The sequence below is a fragment of the Haemaphysalis longicornis genome, unplaced genomic scaffold, assembly GCF_048455015.1.
Source record: "Haemaphysalis longicornis isolate Haplotype H1 unplaced genomic scaffold, Haemaphysalis longicornis Haplotype H1 scaffold_6, whole genome shotgun sequence".
NCBI lineage: Eukaryota > Metazoa > Arthropoda > Arachnida > Ixodida > Ixodidae > Haemaphysalis > Haemaphysalis longicornis.
Window position 1 is genome coordinate 95,793,441 of NW_027526407.1, and position 20,180 is coordinate 95,813,620.

General features: G+C 46.9%; 2 protein-coding genes across 3 annotated transcripts in view; one reads left to right on the forward strand and one right to left on the reverse strand.

Moving 5' to 3' along the window:
- The window catches only part of LOC144141058 (retinol dehydrogenase 7-like), a 36,076-nt gene extending 31,495 nt beyond the window's left edge, over positions 1–4,581 (forward strand). Inside the window, exons 5-6 of one of the 2 annotated variants that reach the window (XM_077672565.1) lie at positions 1,391–1,523; positions 3,510–4,580. In XM_077672565.1, coding sequence (XP_077528691.1) covers positions 1,391–1,523; positions 3,510–3,852 — 476 coding nt within the window. In that variant the 3' untranslated portion in view covers positions 3,853–4,580. Of the gene's footprint in view, positions 1–1,390; positions 1,524–3,509 lie in introns of both variants that reach the window. The other variant, XM_077672564.1, reaches the window with a different exon arrangement.
- The window catches only part of LOC144141060 (D-beta-hydroxybutyrate dehydrogenase, mitochondrial-like), a 122,195-nt gene extending 111,870 nt beyond the window's left edge, over positions 1–10,325 (reverse strand). The window contains exon 1 of the mRNA XM_077672568.1: positions 9,995–10,325. The gene's annotated coding sequence lies outside the window, so the exon portion shown is untranslated. The remainder of the gene's footprint in view (positions 1–9,994) is intronic.
- Positions 10,326–20,180: the final 9,855 nt, after the last annotated feature.

The window sequence follows — 20,180 nt, forward strand, 5'->3', positions numbered from 1 at the left end:
TTATCACCAAAATATTTCTCATGACTTAAAGACACGCACTCCAAGTAAATTTTTCTTGCAACGGTTTCTTTCTTTTTTTGCGTGCAACTTAGATATGTCAGCTGCTCCGTTGCTCTGATGCCCCGTGGTGATAACTTATCTGCACGTTTTCTCTATGCAGCTAAGCCCAGGTGCTTTGTTTGCGATGTGTGTTCGTACCAACCTAACCAATGTCTGTATTTGTTCAAAAAAGCGCAACTCATGCACGTGTCTATAAATTTTTATATTATCATTTGTTTCTTGGGTCTCAATATGTTGCAATGCAGGAAATGTTTCATGAGTGCGAGTTTGTATACAAGTCGTGTATTTGTGAGCCCCCTCGAAAGGCCCCGTATGAGGACACTAGATGCGAATAAGTATATTGGCGGCTACTTGACTTTTGGTTTAAACCATTATTTTCCATTTTAAACGATGTAATTCAAGAGACGTGGGTCCATAAAACCTCCCAGAATATCTCGCCCAACGTTTCATCAAAAAAAAGTTTAAGCCATTCCACAGCATCTGAAAGCTGTCGTAAGGACAGAGCAGTGATTCGCCTTTTTGGGCTTAGCGCCATTATCCGCTCACTGCTATTACCCAATGCAATTAAAATTTTCCCCTTTCGCAGCGCTCGCGCGCCCCTGCGCCTTCCGGAGTTCTGTTCTTTTTGGGCTTGTTTTTCCTCTCGCGCGTGCGGGTGCTGCCCTTCCACTTTTTTTCGCTTACTATCGTAAAAACCAACCCAACGAGTGTTCCTAACTAAATGAACGCGGATGCTGCCGGTTAATTACGTATAATTTGCCTCAAATATACCTACAATATTGTTCGTTGCGCTAAACAACGGGGAGGAGGAGATGCATGACAATCGCCAGCGGTTCACGAGTTTCGAACGCTAATTATTATATAAACCGCTTGGCTTTCGAAGCCTATGGGTTACGCCGCGACGACAGCCTCTACGACGGAACGTCGTGTGGCTCTACTTGGGTACAGCGAGTGAGCTACGACGACTAGGGGAGCCCCTAAATTGATCTGCACTCAAAAAGAAAAGGTTCCATTTGATGCCTTCGCTTTCTCAGTGTCCACGGTTCAAGAAAAACAGCACACAAATTTCACGCTGAAATTTTCTCCGTCCAATTTCTAACGTAACGTTATAAATTTACGCCCCTTACGTCGTACGCCTGCTTTTTCAGTTTTCACAGGCTAGGTTGCGTTTCAACTATGACACTTCATTTGCGGAAGCCCAAGGAAAATGATATACATAATATCTTCCGCTTTTCGGTTGAAAAAAGGTAACTGGAGATATGCACTGGCTGAGCATACAAAGGTGCGCTAAAAGGAAATTACGGTGACAGTGCTTTGGTGTTTTTTCTAGCTTATTTCACGCTGCCGTTCACCACACCGTACGCCATGACGAAGCACGCTGTGTTGTCTTTCATCGACGGGCTGAGGCGTGAATGCTACGGCAAGGGCGTGGATGTCGTGGCCATTGAACCTCATTTGTACAGGTGAGAATTGCCCATTCCATGTACCTTGGATGATAAGCATCGAACTGCACAATATAGAGCGAAGTATTAGGGGTACTGTCGTGAACAAATGAAAAGTGAACACGAAAATATGAGCCACAACACGCAACATTGAAAGATACTGCTCGTTTGGGTCCAATAATGGCGCGCCATTCGTATACAGTTAGAACTGTATGTAACGGAGTCACTGCCCCACTGAAACGTTCCGTATATACGTAATTATGGGAATACGGAGTTCATACGGATTATGCCGCCCCCAAGCACACCGTAAGTAGATGTTGGGATAAAAAACAGGGAATCACATTAGTGTGCGCAATAAAAACGCCTGACATTGGTTTCGTGTTTTTATCTTCAATAATAGGCAACAAAATTACGCTCCGTATATTTTTCGTATACTCCGTATATACGGAATTCGTACGGACAATGATATGGCGGTTCTAGTAAACTTACAGACATAAAATCGGTGTCAAAGTTTTGGATAAGTATGCACTATTTTGTTCTCGTGTGTTTCTCAAAAAATATTCCGTGTTTCGTTGCGGCTTTGCGTCATTCTAGGAAAGTACTCCGTATTCCCATATTTCCGTATACACGGAACTTTTCAGGAGGGTGGGAACCGTTAATTATTCCGTTAAATCGAGAACTTCGTAAAATGAAGACCATCGCTTTACAAGCCGTTGATTACAGAAATTCCACGTCTAAAGGGAGGCGAATTCTTGCAGCTACCGTGACATCGTAATTGCGGCGGCCGTGGTGGTCCCCTGCCCGTAATTTAGTAATGTGCTAAAACTCCGCTGGCAATACAGCGAGCGTACGATATGCTTTCTGGAGGCACGAATTTATTTCCTGGCCAAAAGAGCCTGTGATTTTTCGCTTGCGGACGCTTCGGTAGGATTGGGCGGACATGCGTTTTGTCGCAGGCAAGCGCGTTCGACGCGTCTTCAGTTCCTTCGTGAGCCCCAGAAAAGCGCCTGGGAAAGTCAATAGCGTCCATTAACTGACCTGGAGCAGGCCACAGGAGTTTCAGAAGTTTCAGTGTTGTCAACATTTTCTGCCACCTCTTGTGCGCCGGAAACAGCTGTACGATTTCTTCGCCGCCCAACACCCTCGTCGTGTCGGCTTCCGCGTGTGTATAGGCGCTCAGGTAGAAGTGGGTGCTCAAATATTGGAAATGCCTCCTTCTGTAAGTGCGTCTGTTTCTCAATATGCTTCGTTAAATCGGGAACCGCGCTGAGTCTATTTATTTCGTCTGGCTATAACAAATCTAAGTAATGGCACGCAACGTTGTGAAGCTTTCCATTGCCTTGAAATCTCAAGCTATTTGTACAATACTAAAGAATACATTGCTTAGAAATTTTGAATGCCACAGGACACCACTTTGCTTTTAAGTTCTCAGTCTGGGTGTGACGCCTGGTGGAATGCGAGCAATTTTTGAGTGTGCACACTAAGCCTCATGAGTTTTACCAAAATACATACATAGCTAGGATATTTTCGGGGTTTCTTGGTACATAGTGTATAGAAATGTTCATCCTTGAGGGGGCATAAAGATTTTCGGACAACTTCTTAGACAAAATTTTTGTTTTTATTGCAGAATAACCCATTTTTTGGGGGGTGTAGTTTTTACTCAAGGCGGAGTTATAATAATAGAAAGAAAGCGGGGTAAATAACGCTTAATCAGCTTCCCCCGGCGGTACAGTGTCCCTTCGGTCTACGGCACTTAAAAAATGCTTCCCGTTGAAGAAGCTTCTTTCTGGTTTCACGCTTTTAAACATTGCTTTAGCAGCTGGCCGTATACTCAGCTCTCCATTTTGAAGATTTCGGACGGAAGCCAACAATAGGAGTATTCGCGATATGTGTTGAGATGAAAAAAAAAGTAGGGATGTTGCAAGAACATAAGATGAAACATCTGGTGGGCTGCTTGTCTATTCACAGTAAGACGTCTAGTTTTTGACACCAGGATCTCTGTTTCAGATCAAAGGTCACCGACGCCGTGGGATGTGCAAGTGCTGTCCACAAAGAATTGGAGACCCAGGGTGGTGAAGTAACCGCTCATTACAGTACTCAGGAGATCGACGACTGGATTACGTCTAGTAGGGCTCTGTTTGAGTTTGGGATGAAAGACGATATATCGGACATTGTAAACCAAATGGTTCTTGCTGTGCGGGAGACCGACCCGAAGACCTGCTATGACGCCACTGGACTCTTCGACTCCGCCTGGTTGAGCGCGCTAAAGACGCTACCTGCCGAGGCTGTTGACCTAATTTTGCTGTGGTCGAGAAGGATTGCCCTGCGAAGAAAAACAATATATCAATGACAGTGCGACGAGGAAGTGCGAATAACGTTCCTGCTAGGTCGAATACGTTCCGCAAATACTCATCTTCAATGGGAAGGTTTGAATCCCAAAACTCTAGTGTTTGCGCATTGTGAGCGTGAGTCTCAGCCACGTCATACTGAAACCGAAGACATTTATTTTTCAATAAACGCGAGGACCCGACGGTAAGGTTGAAACGCTTGGCGTTTGAGTTCAGTTGTTATCCTTCGAATCGTCGTTTGCCCCAAATTTGGAATACTGGGATACCTTTCCGCCTTTGTCACATTAAAACACAAAATAAAAAAAAAGGCAGATGATTAAGTCTGAATAGAGAGAACAGGAAACGGGAAGACGTATGGACAAACGAAAACTTCATCTGGCAAATGCCTTCAGCACATAAACTTTAGGGTACGACTCCTCTGATCGCAACGAGGAACCCCCCGCCCGACCCTGTTTAAAGTAACCCAAGTTACTTACAGCGTTACAGGGTCAGGCATCCTTTGCAATAAAGAAATTACGACATTACGTCACCCCTGCTGCAATTTAGGAAATGTGAAACCACCAGTGTCGAATTTTGTGTCGTGAACGGCCGCTAACATTGTCACCCATTTTTGTCGCACTTTTTATTTTTCCCTTGTAGATAGTATCTTTTTCCATTACCATATTACCAATTTAGGCACTTAAGAATGTTTTGTATAATAAAATTTATGCGATCAAGTCGAATTTTCTCTCGTTCGCCCTGCTTACGCTGCAACTGCTGCGTTAGCACGCGGTTTACCTTTCCTTGTGACGCTCATAAAAGATCGAGCCGACATCTGTTGCCCTAGTATTTAATTTTATGCTTTTCTCTCAAGGCCATTTTACCGGCCGTATCTTCATTTGTTATCCCAAAAACCAATCCAACGCTTATTCGTAATTACAAGAACGCTAATACCGCAGGCGATGTTTTTAATATTACCGCGGCAGCGTCGATCGCTAGGACGGTCAGCGAATTATCACGTGAGAGAGCGGCGCGCGAAATGAGTGAGTGTACTTCACAGACCGATCCCGCCAGTGAAACTGCCCTCGGCTAGGCTGTTTCCGAAAGCCCGACACAACCCCTTCGCTTCTCATCGGTCGTCTATTTTTATTGCCACACGGTTTTATTGAAAGAGATGGAGAGACTACTCAAGACTGCGATTTTGAAGCTGAAATTGTGGATACACCAAAGTCGTTGCGTGATGGTAAAATAACAGATTTGATGTATGAAGCGATGCTACCCCAAAACTGTAAGGCAGGGCGTTTCCATCGCCTACCTAAAACACACAAAGAAAGCAATCCTTGTCGCCGCATTGTATCCCACAATGAAACGGAAACAGAAGGAATATCCAGTTTTATTGGCAACATAATTAAGGTCATTCCCCAGACTTTCCCATCAAACATAAAGCATACCTGCCAATTTCTCGGCGAGGGTTCAGGCCTCGAGTTGCCAACAGGCAGTTTTCTTATCGGTAGTGCACGGTTCAACCTAATCCCAACTCCCCCATTTTAGTCGAACTCTGCCCATCCACTCGTGCTATTACCCACACTTTTACTTCCCCACCCCCCCCCCCCCCCCTGCTCACAAAGGCGAACGCCGGTGGGGAGAAGAGGGAAGGGTGTACACCGGAGTCCCTCGCCCCACCTTGATTAATGGCACTGCTCTGGAAGAAGAAGAACAAGAAGAAGAAATTTGCTTTTGGGGGCAGCCGAGGTGGAGATGGTGGTCCCCAATTGTTATGCGATGCAGTACAAGAGATAGAGAAAAAAACCCGGGCCATCTACCCGAACATGAAACGGGGGGAGGTGCGAAGCATGCAGTGTGTAAGCGTATTATTGGCGCCTTGGCGCTTTCGCAAACGGAGGCAAAACCGCTGGGGTGTAGAGGTATACAGCTTTGCTGCAAAAGTCTCTTGTCTTTCAAGCACGAAGCTCTCTAGCGCGAAACGTAAACGCGTGTCTCGGTGTTTTTAGTACGAGTTACGAAGCGCTCGAGAGCAAGGCGTAAACGAGTGTACCGGTGTCTTTTTGTTACGCGTTACATTCCAGCGCGAGGCGTAAAGGACATTTCTGGTGTTTTAGCACTGTGACTACAGCAGACGACAATTACGATGACGACGACTGGAGACGCCAACAGCCCCAGCCACTAAAGGGCTCCGCGCTTAAAAATATTCTTACATTATAAGGGCTGGTGAATGGTAGGAAACAGTATAATAGGGGACATGGTTAAAATATTGTTACGTGGTGGCAGGGCCCACACGAGCGGAATTATGCGAGATGATGGATGATCTAGTTACATTATGTACAAGCGGCGAAGACAGCGCGCACGTAGGCTTTACATCAGTCACTCCTCCGTCGCCGTCGTCGTCGTCGCCATCGTTGTCATGGATAGTGGGGATAGTGGGCCAGGAATCCATGGGGCATTGTTCGCCATGTCCCGTGACCTAACCCCCCCGATCGAGGACGACCATCCCGGTCTAAACCGCAGTGAATGGGTATGTGGAGTGAAAATGCGAATGAGAGGGAGTAGAGTACGGGTCGAAAAGTTCTTCCCACCACGGATGACGATGGAGAGTTCGGTGAGCAGCGGCCCCAGAACAGCGATGCCGGCCGATGCAACGAGGCAGCGTCTTGAAGCCTTTTGAGTCACGCCGGAGAACTGGGCAGGGGATCGGCATCGGCTTGTTGAGTCACGGCAGGTCACGTCGGCAGGCCTCGGCGGATCATTGGCTGGGGAAAGCGGGCTGGATATAACCACGCCCAAGGCTCACCGGGGCTGGGGCGCGCCGACGTGATCCAAGAGGCTTAGTGCGTACGCTTCAGGAGCCGAGGCCAGGTGAGCCTGGGGCCACCATGGGGATCAATGCAATGCCAAACAGCTACACCAAAATGTTATGTGGCGGCAGGCAATAGGTGAGAGGAATCATGGCCGACGATGGATGATGTATTTACATTATGTACAAGTGGCGATGACAAAGACACGTTGGTTGGTTGGTTGGTTGGTTGCCTCAGACCATGGCACATAACCACGCGGGGGATTGGTCAAGAAGTTTTGTACCTAATGAGGATGTGACCTATATTATTTTAGATACCAAATTTAGAAAAGGAAATACCGAAAAGAATTTTTTAAGTATGTATAATATGAAAATAGATTCAGGAAGAAAAATGAGATATGTGTGAACGTTTAGCTGGCTAGCAGGAACACCGGACTGTCGTCGCAACATAAGAATAGAGGGCAGACATAACATCCCTGTGGCACACTCCTAGGGCGGAAGCGCCTAGTGACATGACCTCGGAACTAGATAGCGGAAGGTTAAGGCGCACGTAGGCTGCCCACCAATCACTCCTTCGTCGTCGTCTTCATCGTTGTCGTGGATGGTGGGCCATGATTCCATGGGGCATTTTCCGCCATGTCCCGTAACAATATAAAACAGTGATAAACAGGCTGGTTGGCGCGTCTGCGTAAGGGAGTACTGTTATCGCCCTGACAATTTTCACAGTCGCGTACTTTCGTCTGCACTCCTGCCTCTCGCTCTTGTAAAGCGCCGCCGCCAACGAGGCCCATTGCTATGCATGACGTCGATGGTCCAGTACGCACCCCGGCCAAGTCGCTCCACACAAGCGCTGCACAAGCGCTCATGCGACGTTTCGCTGACCGGTACGCTAGTAGAAAAATCCAAGGCCACTTGAAGGTGGGAGAAGAGGCAGCGAAGTCAACACATGTACTAAGGAAAAAAAAATAAACCGAAACTTTACCGCACAGCGTAAAACTAGGGGGCCGGAAGCGCTTTTTTGCCCTGGGTGAACAAGCACACCGGTCAGCAGCACGACCACACATCTGCCAACGCTTTTCAGTCTAAGAAATGCAATTTCTAGACGTGAGATGTTAAAATTTGGGGGACACGACCGGTATACAACAGAGTCACCTAAGCTGCTTAAAATGATAAAACTAAGTAAAACAGTAAACTCTTTGTACATTATATACCTTATATTTCCACTTCCGGCGGCGCTTGCTTGTAGCCGAGTTGTCTGTAGTGCTAAATATGTTATTTTGGAAGTCGCAAGTTCGAATCCCCGAGGGTACCTTTTTTTCGTAAGTTGCTTGTTTCTTTTTAGCCGATGTTTTCTATACTGAGTTTACAATTTTTGAGCCATAACGTGTGGGCCTGCTCTCTACGGCATGCCAAGGAATGAGGCACACTGCGGTTGCGTGAAAGAACTCTTTAATTACGTCCTCCAACGCGCTGTCGCCCGTCCAGGCATACACACATACACCATCACCAGAAACACTCTCTGTCTCGAGTCCCAGTCTCCGCGCGCGGTTCTTCAGCACCCCGCCCGCTCTTTCACCCCGCTGCTCGCTGCCCGTCGTGTCCGCCAGCGCCATCTCTCGGGGCCCGACGTCCCCAGGTCCCGCGGCAGCAAAGCGTGCGCGGGGGAATCTCGGAGGCCATGCGTGGCCGGTGGGTGACCGGCGGCGGAGAGGGCCCGAGGAGAGAGCTCGCGGCGAGGGGCGCCGAAACGCTCCCCACAAACGTTACCTGCTCCATGAGCGAGTTCGCACAAAGCGCTCAGACTGACACTGACACAGAGTTCTCGTTGGCGTGCTGTGTCAATAAGCACAGACTGCTTGTGGGCAGTGGGAACGGGCCAGAATCAGGAGACCCTTGGCCTGGTGCGAACACGCTTTTTACGATACAGGCATGAGTGAGGCAAGCCCCAAATATGGGGGAAAAGCGCATAGCATTTGAGCGTCTGCGGTGACGCTGAGGGCGTTCATCCACTGCGTAGACCTCGGCTAGTGATTGCTACGACTCCAAGCAATCCTGGGAGGCTTATCTTAGGCATTTGACAGCCGACATCATGCAGAAGCGCGGTATGGTGATTATTGAGATATAGAGAGTGCCCATCCAACGATAAAGTGGGATGTCAAACATGTGGTTTTGCCGAACCGAAAGCGAAACTTGTTTGAATGCTAATTATTGGACATTGTACAATCACGGTGCAAATCCTCCCGACGTCACAGCCCTTAGTTGGTGCGGCCACCGCAAACCGCGCATGGTAGTTTTTATTCTTTCGAGCTTTATAAAATCATTACCGACTTATCTACCGAATAAACGATAAAAAGCGTGTTAATTTGAGCCAGTCTACGCAGTGCAAGCGAAAACGGGAGCCGAAAAAATTCACTTCAGTTTCCCTTTAATATTGGAGGCAGGGACGCCGCTGTTTTGTACTGGGATATATTCTGGCACATTTGTGCATTACAGTAACGCAGGAATACACCCGAAAGAAATTAAAAAGAGAACCGATATCACGATTATTATCAAGAGAAAACAGTACGGTATATCACAAAAATTAAGTTGGGGCACCAAATGGATATTTTATTGTAACAAACGTCCTCAATGACGTCGTGCAGGTAGTTTGTGCTGCTGATGTGGCTTTCTGTAAAAAAAACTGGGAGTAGTATTTGGGTGAAGTTTTTTTTAACGCCAAGCTTCTACAATGTCCGTTGCTCAAATTGATCGCAAAATATTCCTATTGAGAAGAACAAAATGCCAACATCGAGTCTCAGATCTGTTACAAACACTCCGCAAGTACAGGCAGTTATGCCTGGATTAGCTGGCCTTTATTTGTTTTAACTAGCCGCAATGTCTCTCTCTAGAGGCGAAATTTGCGCCGTGCCGACCAAGCACATATTACGCAGCAAATCGCTCCAATCTCATAGGAACGGGCTTATAATACTACCCGGGTCACTTACGCACAGAACAGCACAAAGAGCTTACACGCACTCGGAACGCACATGCTGCACGCTCAGAAGCAAGCTCCCGTCGATTAAAACAAGCGCGAATTAAGGTGAACAATTCCTGCATCACAAAAATCTTACGACAACCGACGGAACATGCTACGCCGCTGATAATTATGCTGGGAGGTAAGCTAGCACATAACATATACACGGCCACTTATGCATAGCAAAGCTTACGACGTGACGAACTCGCTGGCTGAGCGCAATTCCTACTCAGAACACAGGGTGGACGACGATTGCAGAGCGAATACGCATTTCTTCGTAAGTGACCGCTCCAGCGTGCGCAGAATTTCGCAAAGCGAGAACACACATTCCGAAACTTACCTCGCAAAAGATTGATGGCAGCGCCGGCTTGAAGTGTACTCGTCCAGATCTATGCAACCAAACGTTTCCCCTTTCTGCGTCGCGTTTCCCGGGCGAAATAACGCAGTATTTTGCCATCCCTGACCCTCGAAGCACAGCCTAACACACAACACATCGGCACCGCGAAGCAACATAAAGCGTCACCGATGCGAGATTTGTTTTGCGATTTGCTGGCGCCTGCGACAAAGCCGGCACTAAGGCTGCGCGGGCAAACATGGCGATGCACCGGCGGCGTTGTTAAATGTCCTAACCGGCGAGTCGTGGAGGAAAGAACCTTTTCGTTCCTCCATGCGGTGAGTCAACCCGGCAGCGGAGGCAGAAAAACAAAAAACGGTAGGGCTACCACGTGACTTTTTTGTTGGCCAATAGCGGCGGCACTGGCGGAAGAAAAAGAAATTAGCAAAACACGGAGGAAGGAAGGAGCATGGAGGAAGAAGAGCTAGGAGACGACATGACGTCATGCAGCTAGCCTTCGCAAGCCCACCGCCGTTGACGCCGCACCCTCCGCCGTTTCCCTTTCTCAAGCCGCCGGAGTCGGACCAGCGCGTGAAGTGACCTCCATGGTCGGCTGAGTATATTATCTCTATGGTCGGCTGGGCCGGCGGCGGCGGCGGTCTCCGACTCTGGCGCATCTCTCATGTTTGGCTGGCGGTAGCTTTTACCCGACCTTCCCGTATTCGTCTGCTCGCCGATCTCATGCCCGCGTGCGTGCGGGTGGGCGTGCTGCGTACGTGCGAAAGACGAAAGCCGTGGGAAAAAAAACCCCGAAATATAGCGGGCTTCGCGATAACGGGCCGCAGAGTAATTTCGAGCAGAAGAAATTGAAGAGCGCGCGGCGGACCATGGAGGAAAAAAAAGCTTAGGAGAGGCCCCCAGCTATCCCCGCGCATTGGCAAAAGTGTGGAGGAAGTCACGTGTTTTCGGCGGCCATTGGAAGTCGCGTTAGCAACGGCGTCCTAGCAACGGCCCGCCCGCCGTCCGCCAGTCATGGAGGAAAGGCAGCGCCTGCCTTGTCGTCCGATTGCGAAGATTGCTGCTTCGCTTTGCTATGCTGTGGCCTTGCGGAACTCGAAAATAATGCTGCGAGTTGCGACAGCTGCGCCGATGTGAATATGTCATTTAATTTCTACTTGCAATTGCACCTTGTACCGCGTCAAGCTTTTGCTCCCACGCGCACTCAGACGGCGGCGCGGGGTGGCGCGCTGGATCGCGTGGTGCCGTGACGCTCTGGGCCGACTTCGATTTTACCTTCTATGTATAGGCTTCACGTTTCTCCGGTTGTGCCGTCTCCTAACTTTGTTCTTCCTCCTTGGGAAGGAGCGCCGGTGAGGGCGAATGCCGGCGAGATCTTAAAATGGCGGTACCTTAGTAATTTTAGGGGCCTTAACTTCAGCGGTATTGCAGCGCCATCTGTGAAAGTGGGTGATAAATGAGATGACCAAACGGCGGCCTGTTGGGATTGCAGCAGCCCCGGTCAGCAGCCTATATATAGTTTTAAAATCTTGCTCTGGATACGTCATTTTTGACGTTACGAAAACACACAATTTAGCGTGAGAAGTGAAATGTTTGCTTAAAATGTTTAGTTTCTCAGTGAATAAAGCGTCGTTTGCTACCGGACAAGTGCTGAGGGCACAATAAAACAGTAAATCGCTCGACTGAAACAAAAATTTAGTTTGTGTGCATGGTCCCGTTATTACTATAAAATGATCCATCTCTACACTCTTAGTCGCGTCCCGGATGGCGTCCTATTTATATGCGGTGGGCAGCCTCAATACCGTGATATAAGAGGCCCTGACAGACTTCTTTTCCGTGACAAAACCTCAGGTGGCTACAGCAGGCTTCTATGCTGCGCCAACGACCCGTGTCACGGCTATAAACTAGCGGACGGCCTGACGCCAGGAAATAAATAAAAAGAGGGGGGCAATCGTGAAGCTCCGAGCGATATGTGTGGCTTGCGGCGCATGCGCGTATTCCCCCTCACACAATGGCCCGCAACCTTCCTTTGCGGCGGCCGACGACACGCGCCTGACGACGCGGCGAAAGCCGAAAAATATAACAAAAAAAAAACTTGCGCGCACATGCGCAGTAGGAGTGGAAAAAAGCTAGCGCGTGGCGAGTTGTGGTCCGGTGATTTGTCTTTAGCGCGCGTGCGCAGTATGGAGTAATTTCAGCGCGGAGCAAGTTGGGGTCCCGCGCTTTGACTCATGCTCTGTATAGTTCATACTCAGTTCCGAGCGTTCACACTTTCTTGACGACGTTCGCTTTCGCTGACATCAAATGTGTGCATCAAAATCAATGTAACAGGGGAAGCAACTGCGAATGCAGTTGCTTCCCCTGTAACAGTGACCCTGTTACACCGGCCACCGGGAACGCAAGCCAAGCAGCGGCGCCATGTCAAGCCGGCTGGTGTGTGTATTACGGGCATAGCCCGGTTGAACACGAGCGGATAGGTAAGTCCCTGGATTTCTTTTTTATTTCGAGGGGTGGGGAGCGCACTCTGTAAGAGTTTGTGTTTGCAGACAATATAGCAAGGACCACGAAATTATGCCTTTTGCGTCGTCGTAAGAAGCCCGCGCCAAAACAGTTCTCCGATACCCGGGATCGTACGGTAAATTTGACGTGCTTATAGAGAGGATTCGGTTTCCCAGTGCGGCGGCCGTTTTGGGATCCAGGAGAAAAATGAAAACGCTTGCACATGTGAGGTACTTCCGTTGCCGTAATGAGTATACCGTGGTGCAATAAAGAATTTTCATTTTTACACGCGTCCCATTGTCAAGGTCAAGCCACATAACACCGAGTTTGAATTTTTTTTTTTTTTCAATATTCTATGGCCACTGCCTCCCATTTTCGGTAAGAGTAGCAAAAAGTTAGGTAACCTTTTTTCGTAACTAGGTTTTCGCGTCGTCGTTTCGGCTAGTGAATTTTATGGCACGTTGAGTAGTCTGGATCCTGCGGCGATTTGGAAACTTCCTTACGGTGCGTTTAAGTGGTAAAGTTTTCACATGAAGCAGCATTCATGAATAACACCAGCCCCCACCTTGTTGTGTTCGGCACGGCTGTCGTCTGTCTGGAGTGTCAACTCGCGGTTTGCAGAAACATGATGCATTGGCAGCGCAAACGCGGCGCGGCGCCGGCGTGGAGGTTGCTCAAAGCGGTGGCTTCTAATGTTGTTACTCAGCCTCCTTCCTGTAAAGGCGTTATACCGGAGGCTATGGTTACAGATGCGTTGGCTGTTGGTCGGTGCGCGCAGTGTACCTATGCTTTAGCAAAAGATATTGCTAGCAGTTTTATTCGATCTTTCATAAAATGTTTTGCGCCATACTATTGTTGGAAATTGTTTTATAAAAAGAAACTAAGAAACATTACCCTCCGCGTGTAACAGCGAACAGGGTTTTTTTACGACGTCAAATAAAATTATGCCAAAGTTTTCTCGCACGCCTTTGCACTGAAAAAGTGCTCGGCCTTCCTATGTATATGAAGAAAACGTCATTTTGGAGAGCTTTTGAATATAAAGCAGTAAGAAAGAAATAATTGCCTAAACTACAGCGATGCACTTGCCTGACATGATATTTTCCCATATCTGCTAAGGTGTTGGTGATACTTCTGCTGCGCCCCTTCAGGCTATACTGTTTTACCGCCGATAAATAACGCCACAATTTTGTACCTGGTCACTTTTTCAACTGCCGTTTCTTTTCTTCACGCAGTGCCAACACAACAGAATGCTACCCGTAACTCAACGTTTTTGAAATGTCTACAACGCTGTTTCCATTCCAGTTCGACGAAATTCCAGAGCAGCAGCTCCCGGGCCAAAGATTGCTGGGGGGATTCTACAAAGGCCTTCTACATCATCGGAAGTGGTGTATTTCTACATATGTGGTGCAGGCTGGGAACCTCTTTCCCTCTTACAGTCACCTCACCTCACCTGGACCGTACTTGAAGCCCGGAAAAAGTACTTTTTCTTTGTTTGGTAATATATTACATTAGGACATGAGATACCCGTCAGCTTTAGGCCAAACATTGGGCTTTATACTGTCAGCAGCCTGCAAAAAAGATGAGTTTCCTCCCTGTTCAGCAAGCTGCTGAAAATTCCATAAATAATGAAAGAATAATTTTATCTTGACAGGTCCTTATTTGCTCTTCCACAAAAGAATATTTTCATTTGTGTGTTCCATAAGGGCAATCTGCTAATATTTGTATTTGTTATTTCAGTATAAGCATTTCGTGTTCGTATTTGTATTTTTGATATCAAATAAAAAGAAAACATCGTTCCTTCGACATGGTGCCATTCATGTAATTTTATTCTCACAATTGTGCATGCTCATGAATTCGAGAATGACAAAATACTTAAAATTTACATACCCAACTCCGCTCTCTGTTGATGTCCCAAGCTTGTGTGAGTAGACTATCACTTCAAGATGCGGATAGGTTTAAGGTATACAGATATTTGCTTTACAGGTTTGCTTGTAACATGGCATTATAAATATAGGGAGTTTTTTTAATTCGTGGTATGTGCATTGAGGCCTGATAGATCAGGTGGTAAAACACTGAGATTATAAAGGTAAAACCTCATTGCAACAACTGAGGTCATGAAGGGGTTCCAGAAGTGCACAAATCACAAATGTGTTAGTGCAATTGCAGCCATTGTAACCCATTTATTGGTGGCATTGTTTTATATAGTCTAAACTTCAGGTGCACAAGTGTGCGTTCATGACCAAGTGCTATGGTTTTGGTGAACGGCCTTGAAAATGTTGGAAATGCTGAACCGCGACCTTGCGCTTCCGCGTACAATAATATAACTCGTTAATAACGGAAGCGCGAAATAAATGAGGCCACTTAAAAAAATTGCAGAAATTAAGCGAAATGTCTAATAATGCCCAGCATTCTTATGACGCTTCTTTTGAGTGTGAGTCTTTTAGAGCCAAATTTCTTGATTTTTCTAAGTCCTGTCCATCCAATTATCTCCATTTACACTATTATAACGATCACAGGTGTTACTTGCGCCAAATCTGCATTTTTTGTAAATGAAGGACGTTACACGGCTCACCATTTTCCGTAGTTTTTATATTTTTCTTGGTTTTTCGTTTTTCAAAATTATGTTCGGCCAATTCTCTCGATCTACGCTATGATAACGATTACAAGTGGAATTTCCGCAAAATCTGCATTATTGTGGAAATGCAGGGTGTTATACTGTTTGCCAGTTTCCGTCATTTTTTATATTTTTTTAATTTTTGGTTTCTCAAAATTTGGTTTGATCAAGGATCTTGACGATATTATAACGATTAAAAGTGGAACTTCCGCGAAAACTGCATTTTTCTGGAAATGCAGGGGGTTGCAAGTTACACGGCCGAGCGCCTATCCGGTCTGCGCGAGAAAACGCTAAGATATTCTTTGTGTGCTCGCGATCACCAATTCTTCAGGCGACTCAACAATTGTGCAGGCGTCGCGACACAATGTTATATAGAATGAGTAATTTATTATTGGTTGATTACATTACCACAGACGTAATTTACTACCGCCCCCTATTACAAAAATAAAGGTGAAGGCATGTAACCGCACCATCAGAACAGCGACGAGCAGAAAAAATTCAGTACACCATTTCATGCTTGGTATACTTGCCACTCGTGACCAGACAGCTCTTATGTTCAGCACGACAGTGTGCCTTACGTGCTAGTTATTTCCATGCATTGTCATATGGGGCACTTTCCGCCAATGGCCAAGAATACTTTTGGTAACAAGGCAGAAGAACTGTTTTCAATTCCGTTTGCATCGATGGAATAAATCACTGCACGGCGCATCATACTGTCGAAACGGGTACACAGCATGAAAAAAGGTTTCCGCTCTTAACAATGTACTTAAAGCCCTCCAAACCGTAGTATTATGCCTCTTTGGTAGAGTGATTCAAAAATGGTGGTCTAAAGGAAGTCACTCTCAGCCGAAAGTGTTATTTAAAGGGACACTGAAGTGAATTTGTCAAGCTCCCGTTTTTGCTTGCACTGCGTAGACTGGCTCAAATTAGCACACTTTTCATCGTTTATCCGGTTGACAAATCGGTAATTATTTTACAAAGCGCGAAAGAAGAAAAACTACCATGCGCGGTTTGCGGCGGCCGCACCAACTAAGGCTGTGACGTTGAGAGGAGGGGCGCCGTGATTGGACGATGCCCAAGGTTAGCAATCACACAAGTTTCGGTTTCGGTTTCGGTTCTGTAAAACATAACCAATGGCTTTGTTGGATGGGCATTCTCAATATCTCAGTAATCATCGTACCGCGCTTCTGCCATGTTGTCGGCTGTAAAATGCACAAGATAAGCCTCCCAGGACGGCTTGTAATCGTTGCATTCACTAGCCGAGACCTGCGCAGTGCATGAACGCCCTCCGCGTACCCGCAGACGCCCAAATGTCATGCGCTTTTCCCCCATATTTGGAGCTTGCCTCCCTCATGCCTGTATCGTAAAAAGCGTGTTCGCACCAGGCCAAGGGTCTGTTCATTCTGGCCTGTGCCCACTGCCTGCAAGCAGTCGGTGCTTATGGCAACAGCACGCCAACGAGAACTCGCTAGCGCGCCAGTGCCAGCCTGCGCGCGTTTTGTGAACTAGTTCGTGTAGCCATGAACGTTGCGGCCCAAAAAAAGGTGAACTCAATATAGAAAACATCGGCGGAAAACAAAAAAGTTAACAAAAAAAGCACGTACCCACGGGGATTCGAACCCATGACTCGCAAAACATTTGCGGTGAAATCCCAGCGCCCCAGACCGCTAGGCCACGGAGCGGGACGCGAATGCCTTGCTAATATAGGGTATATATTGTACAACCGGTTTACACTTTTATTTAATTTTGGCATTTCAAGCCGCTTAGGTGACTATTTGTTGTACTGCGATCGTGCAGTAAGCGTCGCCCGAGTTTCCACAGTAGCTCACGTCTATCAATTGCATTTCGTAGACGGAAAAGCGTTCGCAGATGCGTAGTCGTGCTGCTGACCGCTGTGCTTGTTCGCCCAGCGCAAAAAAGTGCTTCCCGCGCCCTAGTTTTACGCTGTACGGTAAAAATATCAGTTGATTTTATTTGCTTAGTACCTATATTCACTTCGCTGACTCTTCTCCCGCCTTCAAGAGGCCTTATATTTTCCTACTGGCGTACCAGTCAGCGAAGCGTCGCATGTGCAGCGCTTGTGTGAAGCGACCTTGACTTGGAGCTAGATACAGTGTACAAACAAACCAAGTAAAGAAAGGCACATTCTTCCATTCACAAACGTGTCCTGGCTTCGTTTCAACTAAGCGAACGAATTGCGACCAAGCAATTTTTTTTAATCCTTGATTGCGACGACCCGCCGGCGGCCGGCGGACGAAACGCTGAGCCGACTGACTCTGTCGGCCGGGGAGCCGTGGCGCAGCCAATTGCCAGCTCATCCCCTCCTGATGTCACACGAAAACGCCACAGAAAATGGGCGAGCGTAAAGAGAGGAGGACAGCGTTTTCGAATTAGTTTTTCTACTAAATAAAATCGCGTAAACGCGCCTAGAGTGGTCGAAACATGGCCTGGGGACTCCGGACTACAATTTGCGCTAGTAATCCCGCAATGTTTACATATCACTTCAGTGTCCCTTTAAGACTCCTGCTTGACGCGCAACAGCATGCAGAATACTTATAAGCCCATGTTTGCACTCCCCAGCAACCCGTGGGTCGTGCGCAGTGGTTATGATACCCGCCTCTTCATGTGTTGTAGTAGACCCAGCTTCGATTCTCCGTAGGGTTGCGTGTATGTGCCTATGTGCCCTTTGTGTGTCTCGTATGATGTAACATGTGTTAAAGCATTTGTCATAGTATGCTGACGTTGACCTGGCAATGCGAGCGAAAAAAAAACGGATAAACTCAATTCTGGCCGAGTGGCTGGTTTTTTTCTTTTTTTTTTTGGTGGAAAGCAACAAGGCCACTTATTTGAGGGGCCGTATGATTTGGGGCCGCTTCGTAAGCGGGAATAGATTAGCATAACGGGCCGCGTAGAAACATTACGGCCAGTGGCCTGCCGAACACACGGCCCGGTGTTTAGGTGGCCCGCTGGTTAGGCGGCCCTCATGACGGCCGCTTAAACGCTGGGCCGCGTGTTCGGTGGGCCGCATGTTTGGCGGGCCGCTTGCGCGCGATGCCGCCTGAACCGCCGCTTTATAAGCGGCTTTAAAATGACGCGGCGGCCCGCCTGCATGCGGGTCGTATAACCAGGAATTGACTAAGAGTGTACAGTTTTACACGGGAGACAACGGATCGAAGGTTAATACGGCTTTTAAAATTTGCGGTGCTCAGTCGATGACAGTATAATGCACAAAGAGCTTTGGTTCGTGCGTGTGAAGTCATGCAGAAGGCACCATTCACCTGAAGATAGGTGCTTGCACTGTTTTTTTTTTAATGTCAAGTCTACCTTGAACGTTGTTAGATTTTTCTGAGGTCAGTCTTTGTTCATGCTGTCCGTTTGACAATTTATATATGTCTACTGCTTTAAGTTCAGAAAGGAGCGCTAGTACTCGGAAGTTTTTATACACTTCCATACAGAATTTTCTTCCTCAAAAGCTATGGTGCGAACATAGAAAAAACATTCATTTGTGTTCACCTTCGCTACTCTCAAACTTATGCGACAGAAAAACTTTGACACACTCGGGCTGCAGGCTTGTCAGCTGGTCAAAAACAAGGGATATTGCGGTCTATGCAGGTAAGGATAAACCAGTACCTCTCCATACCAATCATCGTCGAAAACAAGACATCCAAAATTCTTGTTTCGCCTGGCACCTCCTACAGACCCACCCGTACCAAAACCCACTTGTGTATAGCTATTGGTACCCAGGGCGTTACTCCCCGAGAGTCATACATGTCAGAAACGAGCGGTCCTAGCGCACATGTTATGGCAATGTCCGCAGGCGATCACAAATCATCGCCCAATCACTAACAGTGAGCAGTGAGAGACCGTGCTGCTCAGCTCCAGACCGGAGTATCACCTCTTGGCCATCCAGCCTGCTGAGGGCGCTACCAGAACGAAAGGGTTCACGGCTGACGACTAAGCAACACAGCTGGCAAACTGAATAAAATTTTCTCTCTCTCTCTGTTTTGTGGTCGTTTTGTTGGCAACTAAATGTCCTAACCACATGCCCTTCACAGTCCAGAGCAAAGTGCGCCAGAGCGAGAAAAATTCCTTGATTCCGTCTCGCGGTTGGCGTTCTTCAGAAGTCGGAAAACCAATACTCCACTTGGAAAGTAGTTGATCAAAAAAGCACCGTTTCTTGAATGCCATAGTGAGATGTACGGGGAGTGTAACACCACTTCTTTAACAGCAGTAATGATCTTAACTCTTGACCGAGCACTGAAGCTCTCTGAACCACTTGAAAGTGTTAGTATCACGGTAGAGGGAGTAGTACTGGGAGTGAAGCAAATGCTTAATATTTTAACGTTTGGTCTGAGACCATCGTTGTCTTACGGTACAATATTCACTGTTTGAACCTGTGGCTGTTATAAAGATCGTTATAAGACTACGATCTTTATAAGATCGTAGTCTTTATAAGATCTTTATAAGTATCTTTATACTTATAAAGTTATCTTTATAAGATCTTTATAACTACGATCTTTATAAGACTACGAAAATCTCACATGCAAAAAGTCTGTTCACATTTTACAGGGTGAAGGTTCGCTCATCAAAGCTAGTTAAAATAAACACGCGCTAATAAAACAAGAAGTTGACCAAAAAAAGGCTTTTTTTCGAATTTTTTACAATTTTGTTAGAAAATTATATTTTTATTTGAAATATTATTCCGAGAACGAAGTTTATTTAATAAAGCTTGAATGGTAACGATATATTTAGTTTGTTCCGCAATTCCTAATTTTTGGTAAGTCTGTCAACCTCAATCTCAGCTCGCCAAAGTTGGATCAATAAAAACCGAAGGAGAAGGCGTGTAGGCGATGGTAATAAAACAGGCGAAATACACAGATTTAGTTGCAGAAAAACTCATACTACCAAATTCAGAAAGCTGTCACCCAAAGCACTCGGTCGAAAATCACATTGCTGACACCTTAGTCGAATACCCTGTAATAATTCCAGCCTATTCAAAGAACTCACTGTTGCGGCTGTCCCTGTGTCCAAGAGAGCAACGTGTTGTGGGGCTGTCTGCGC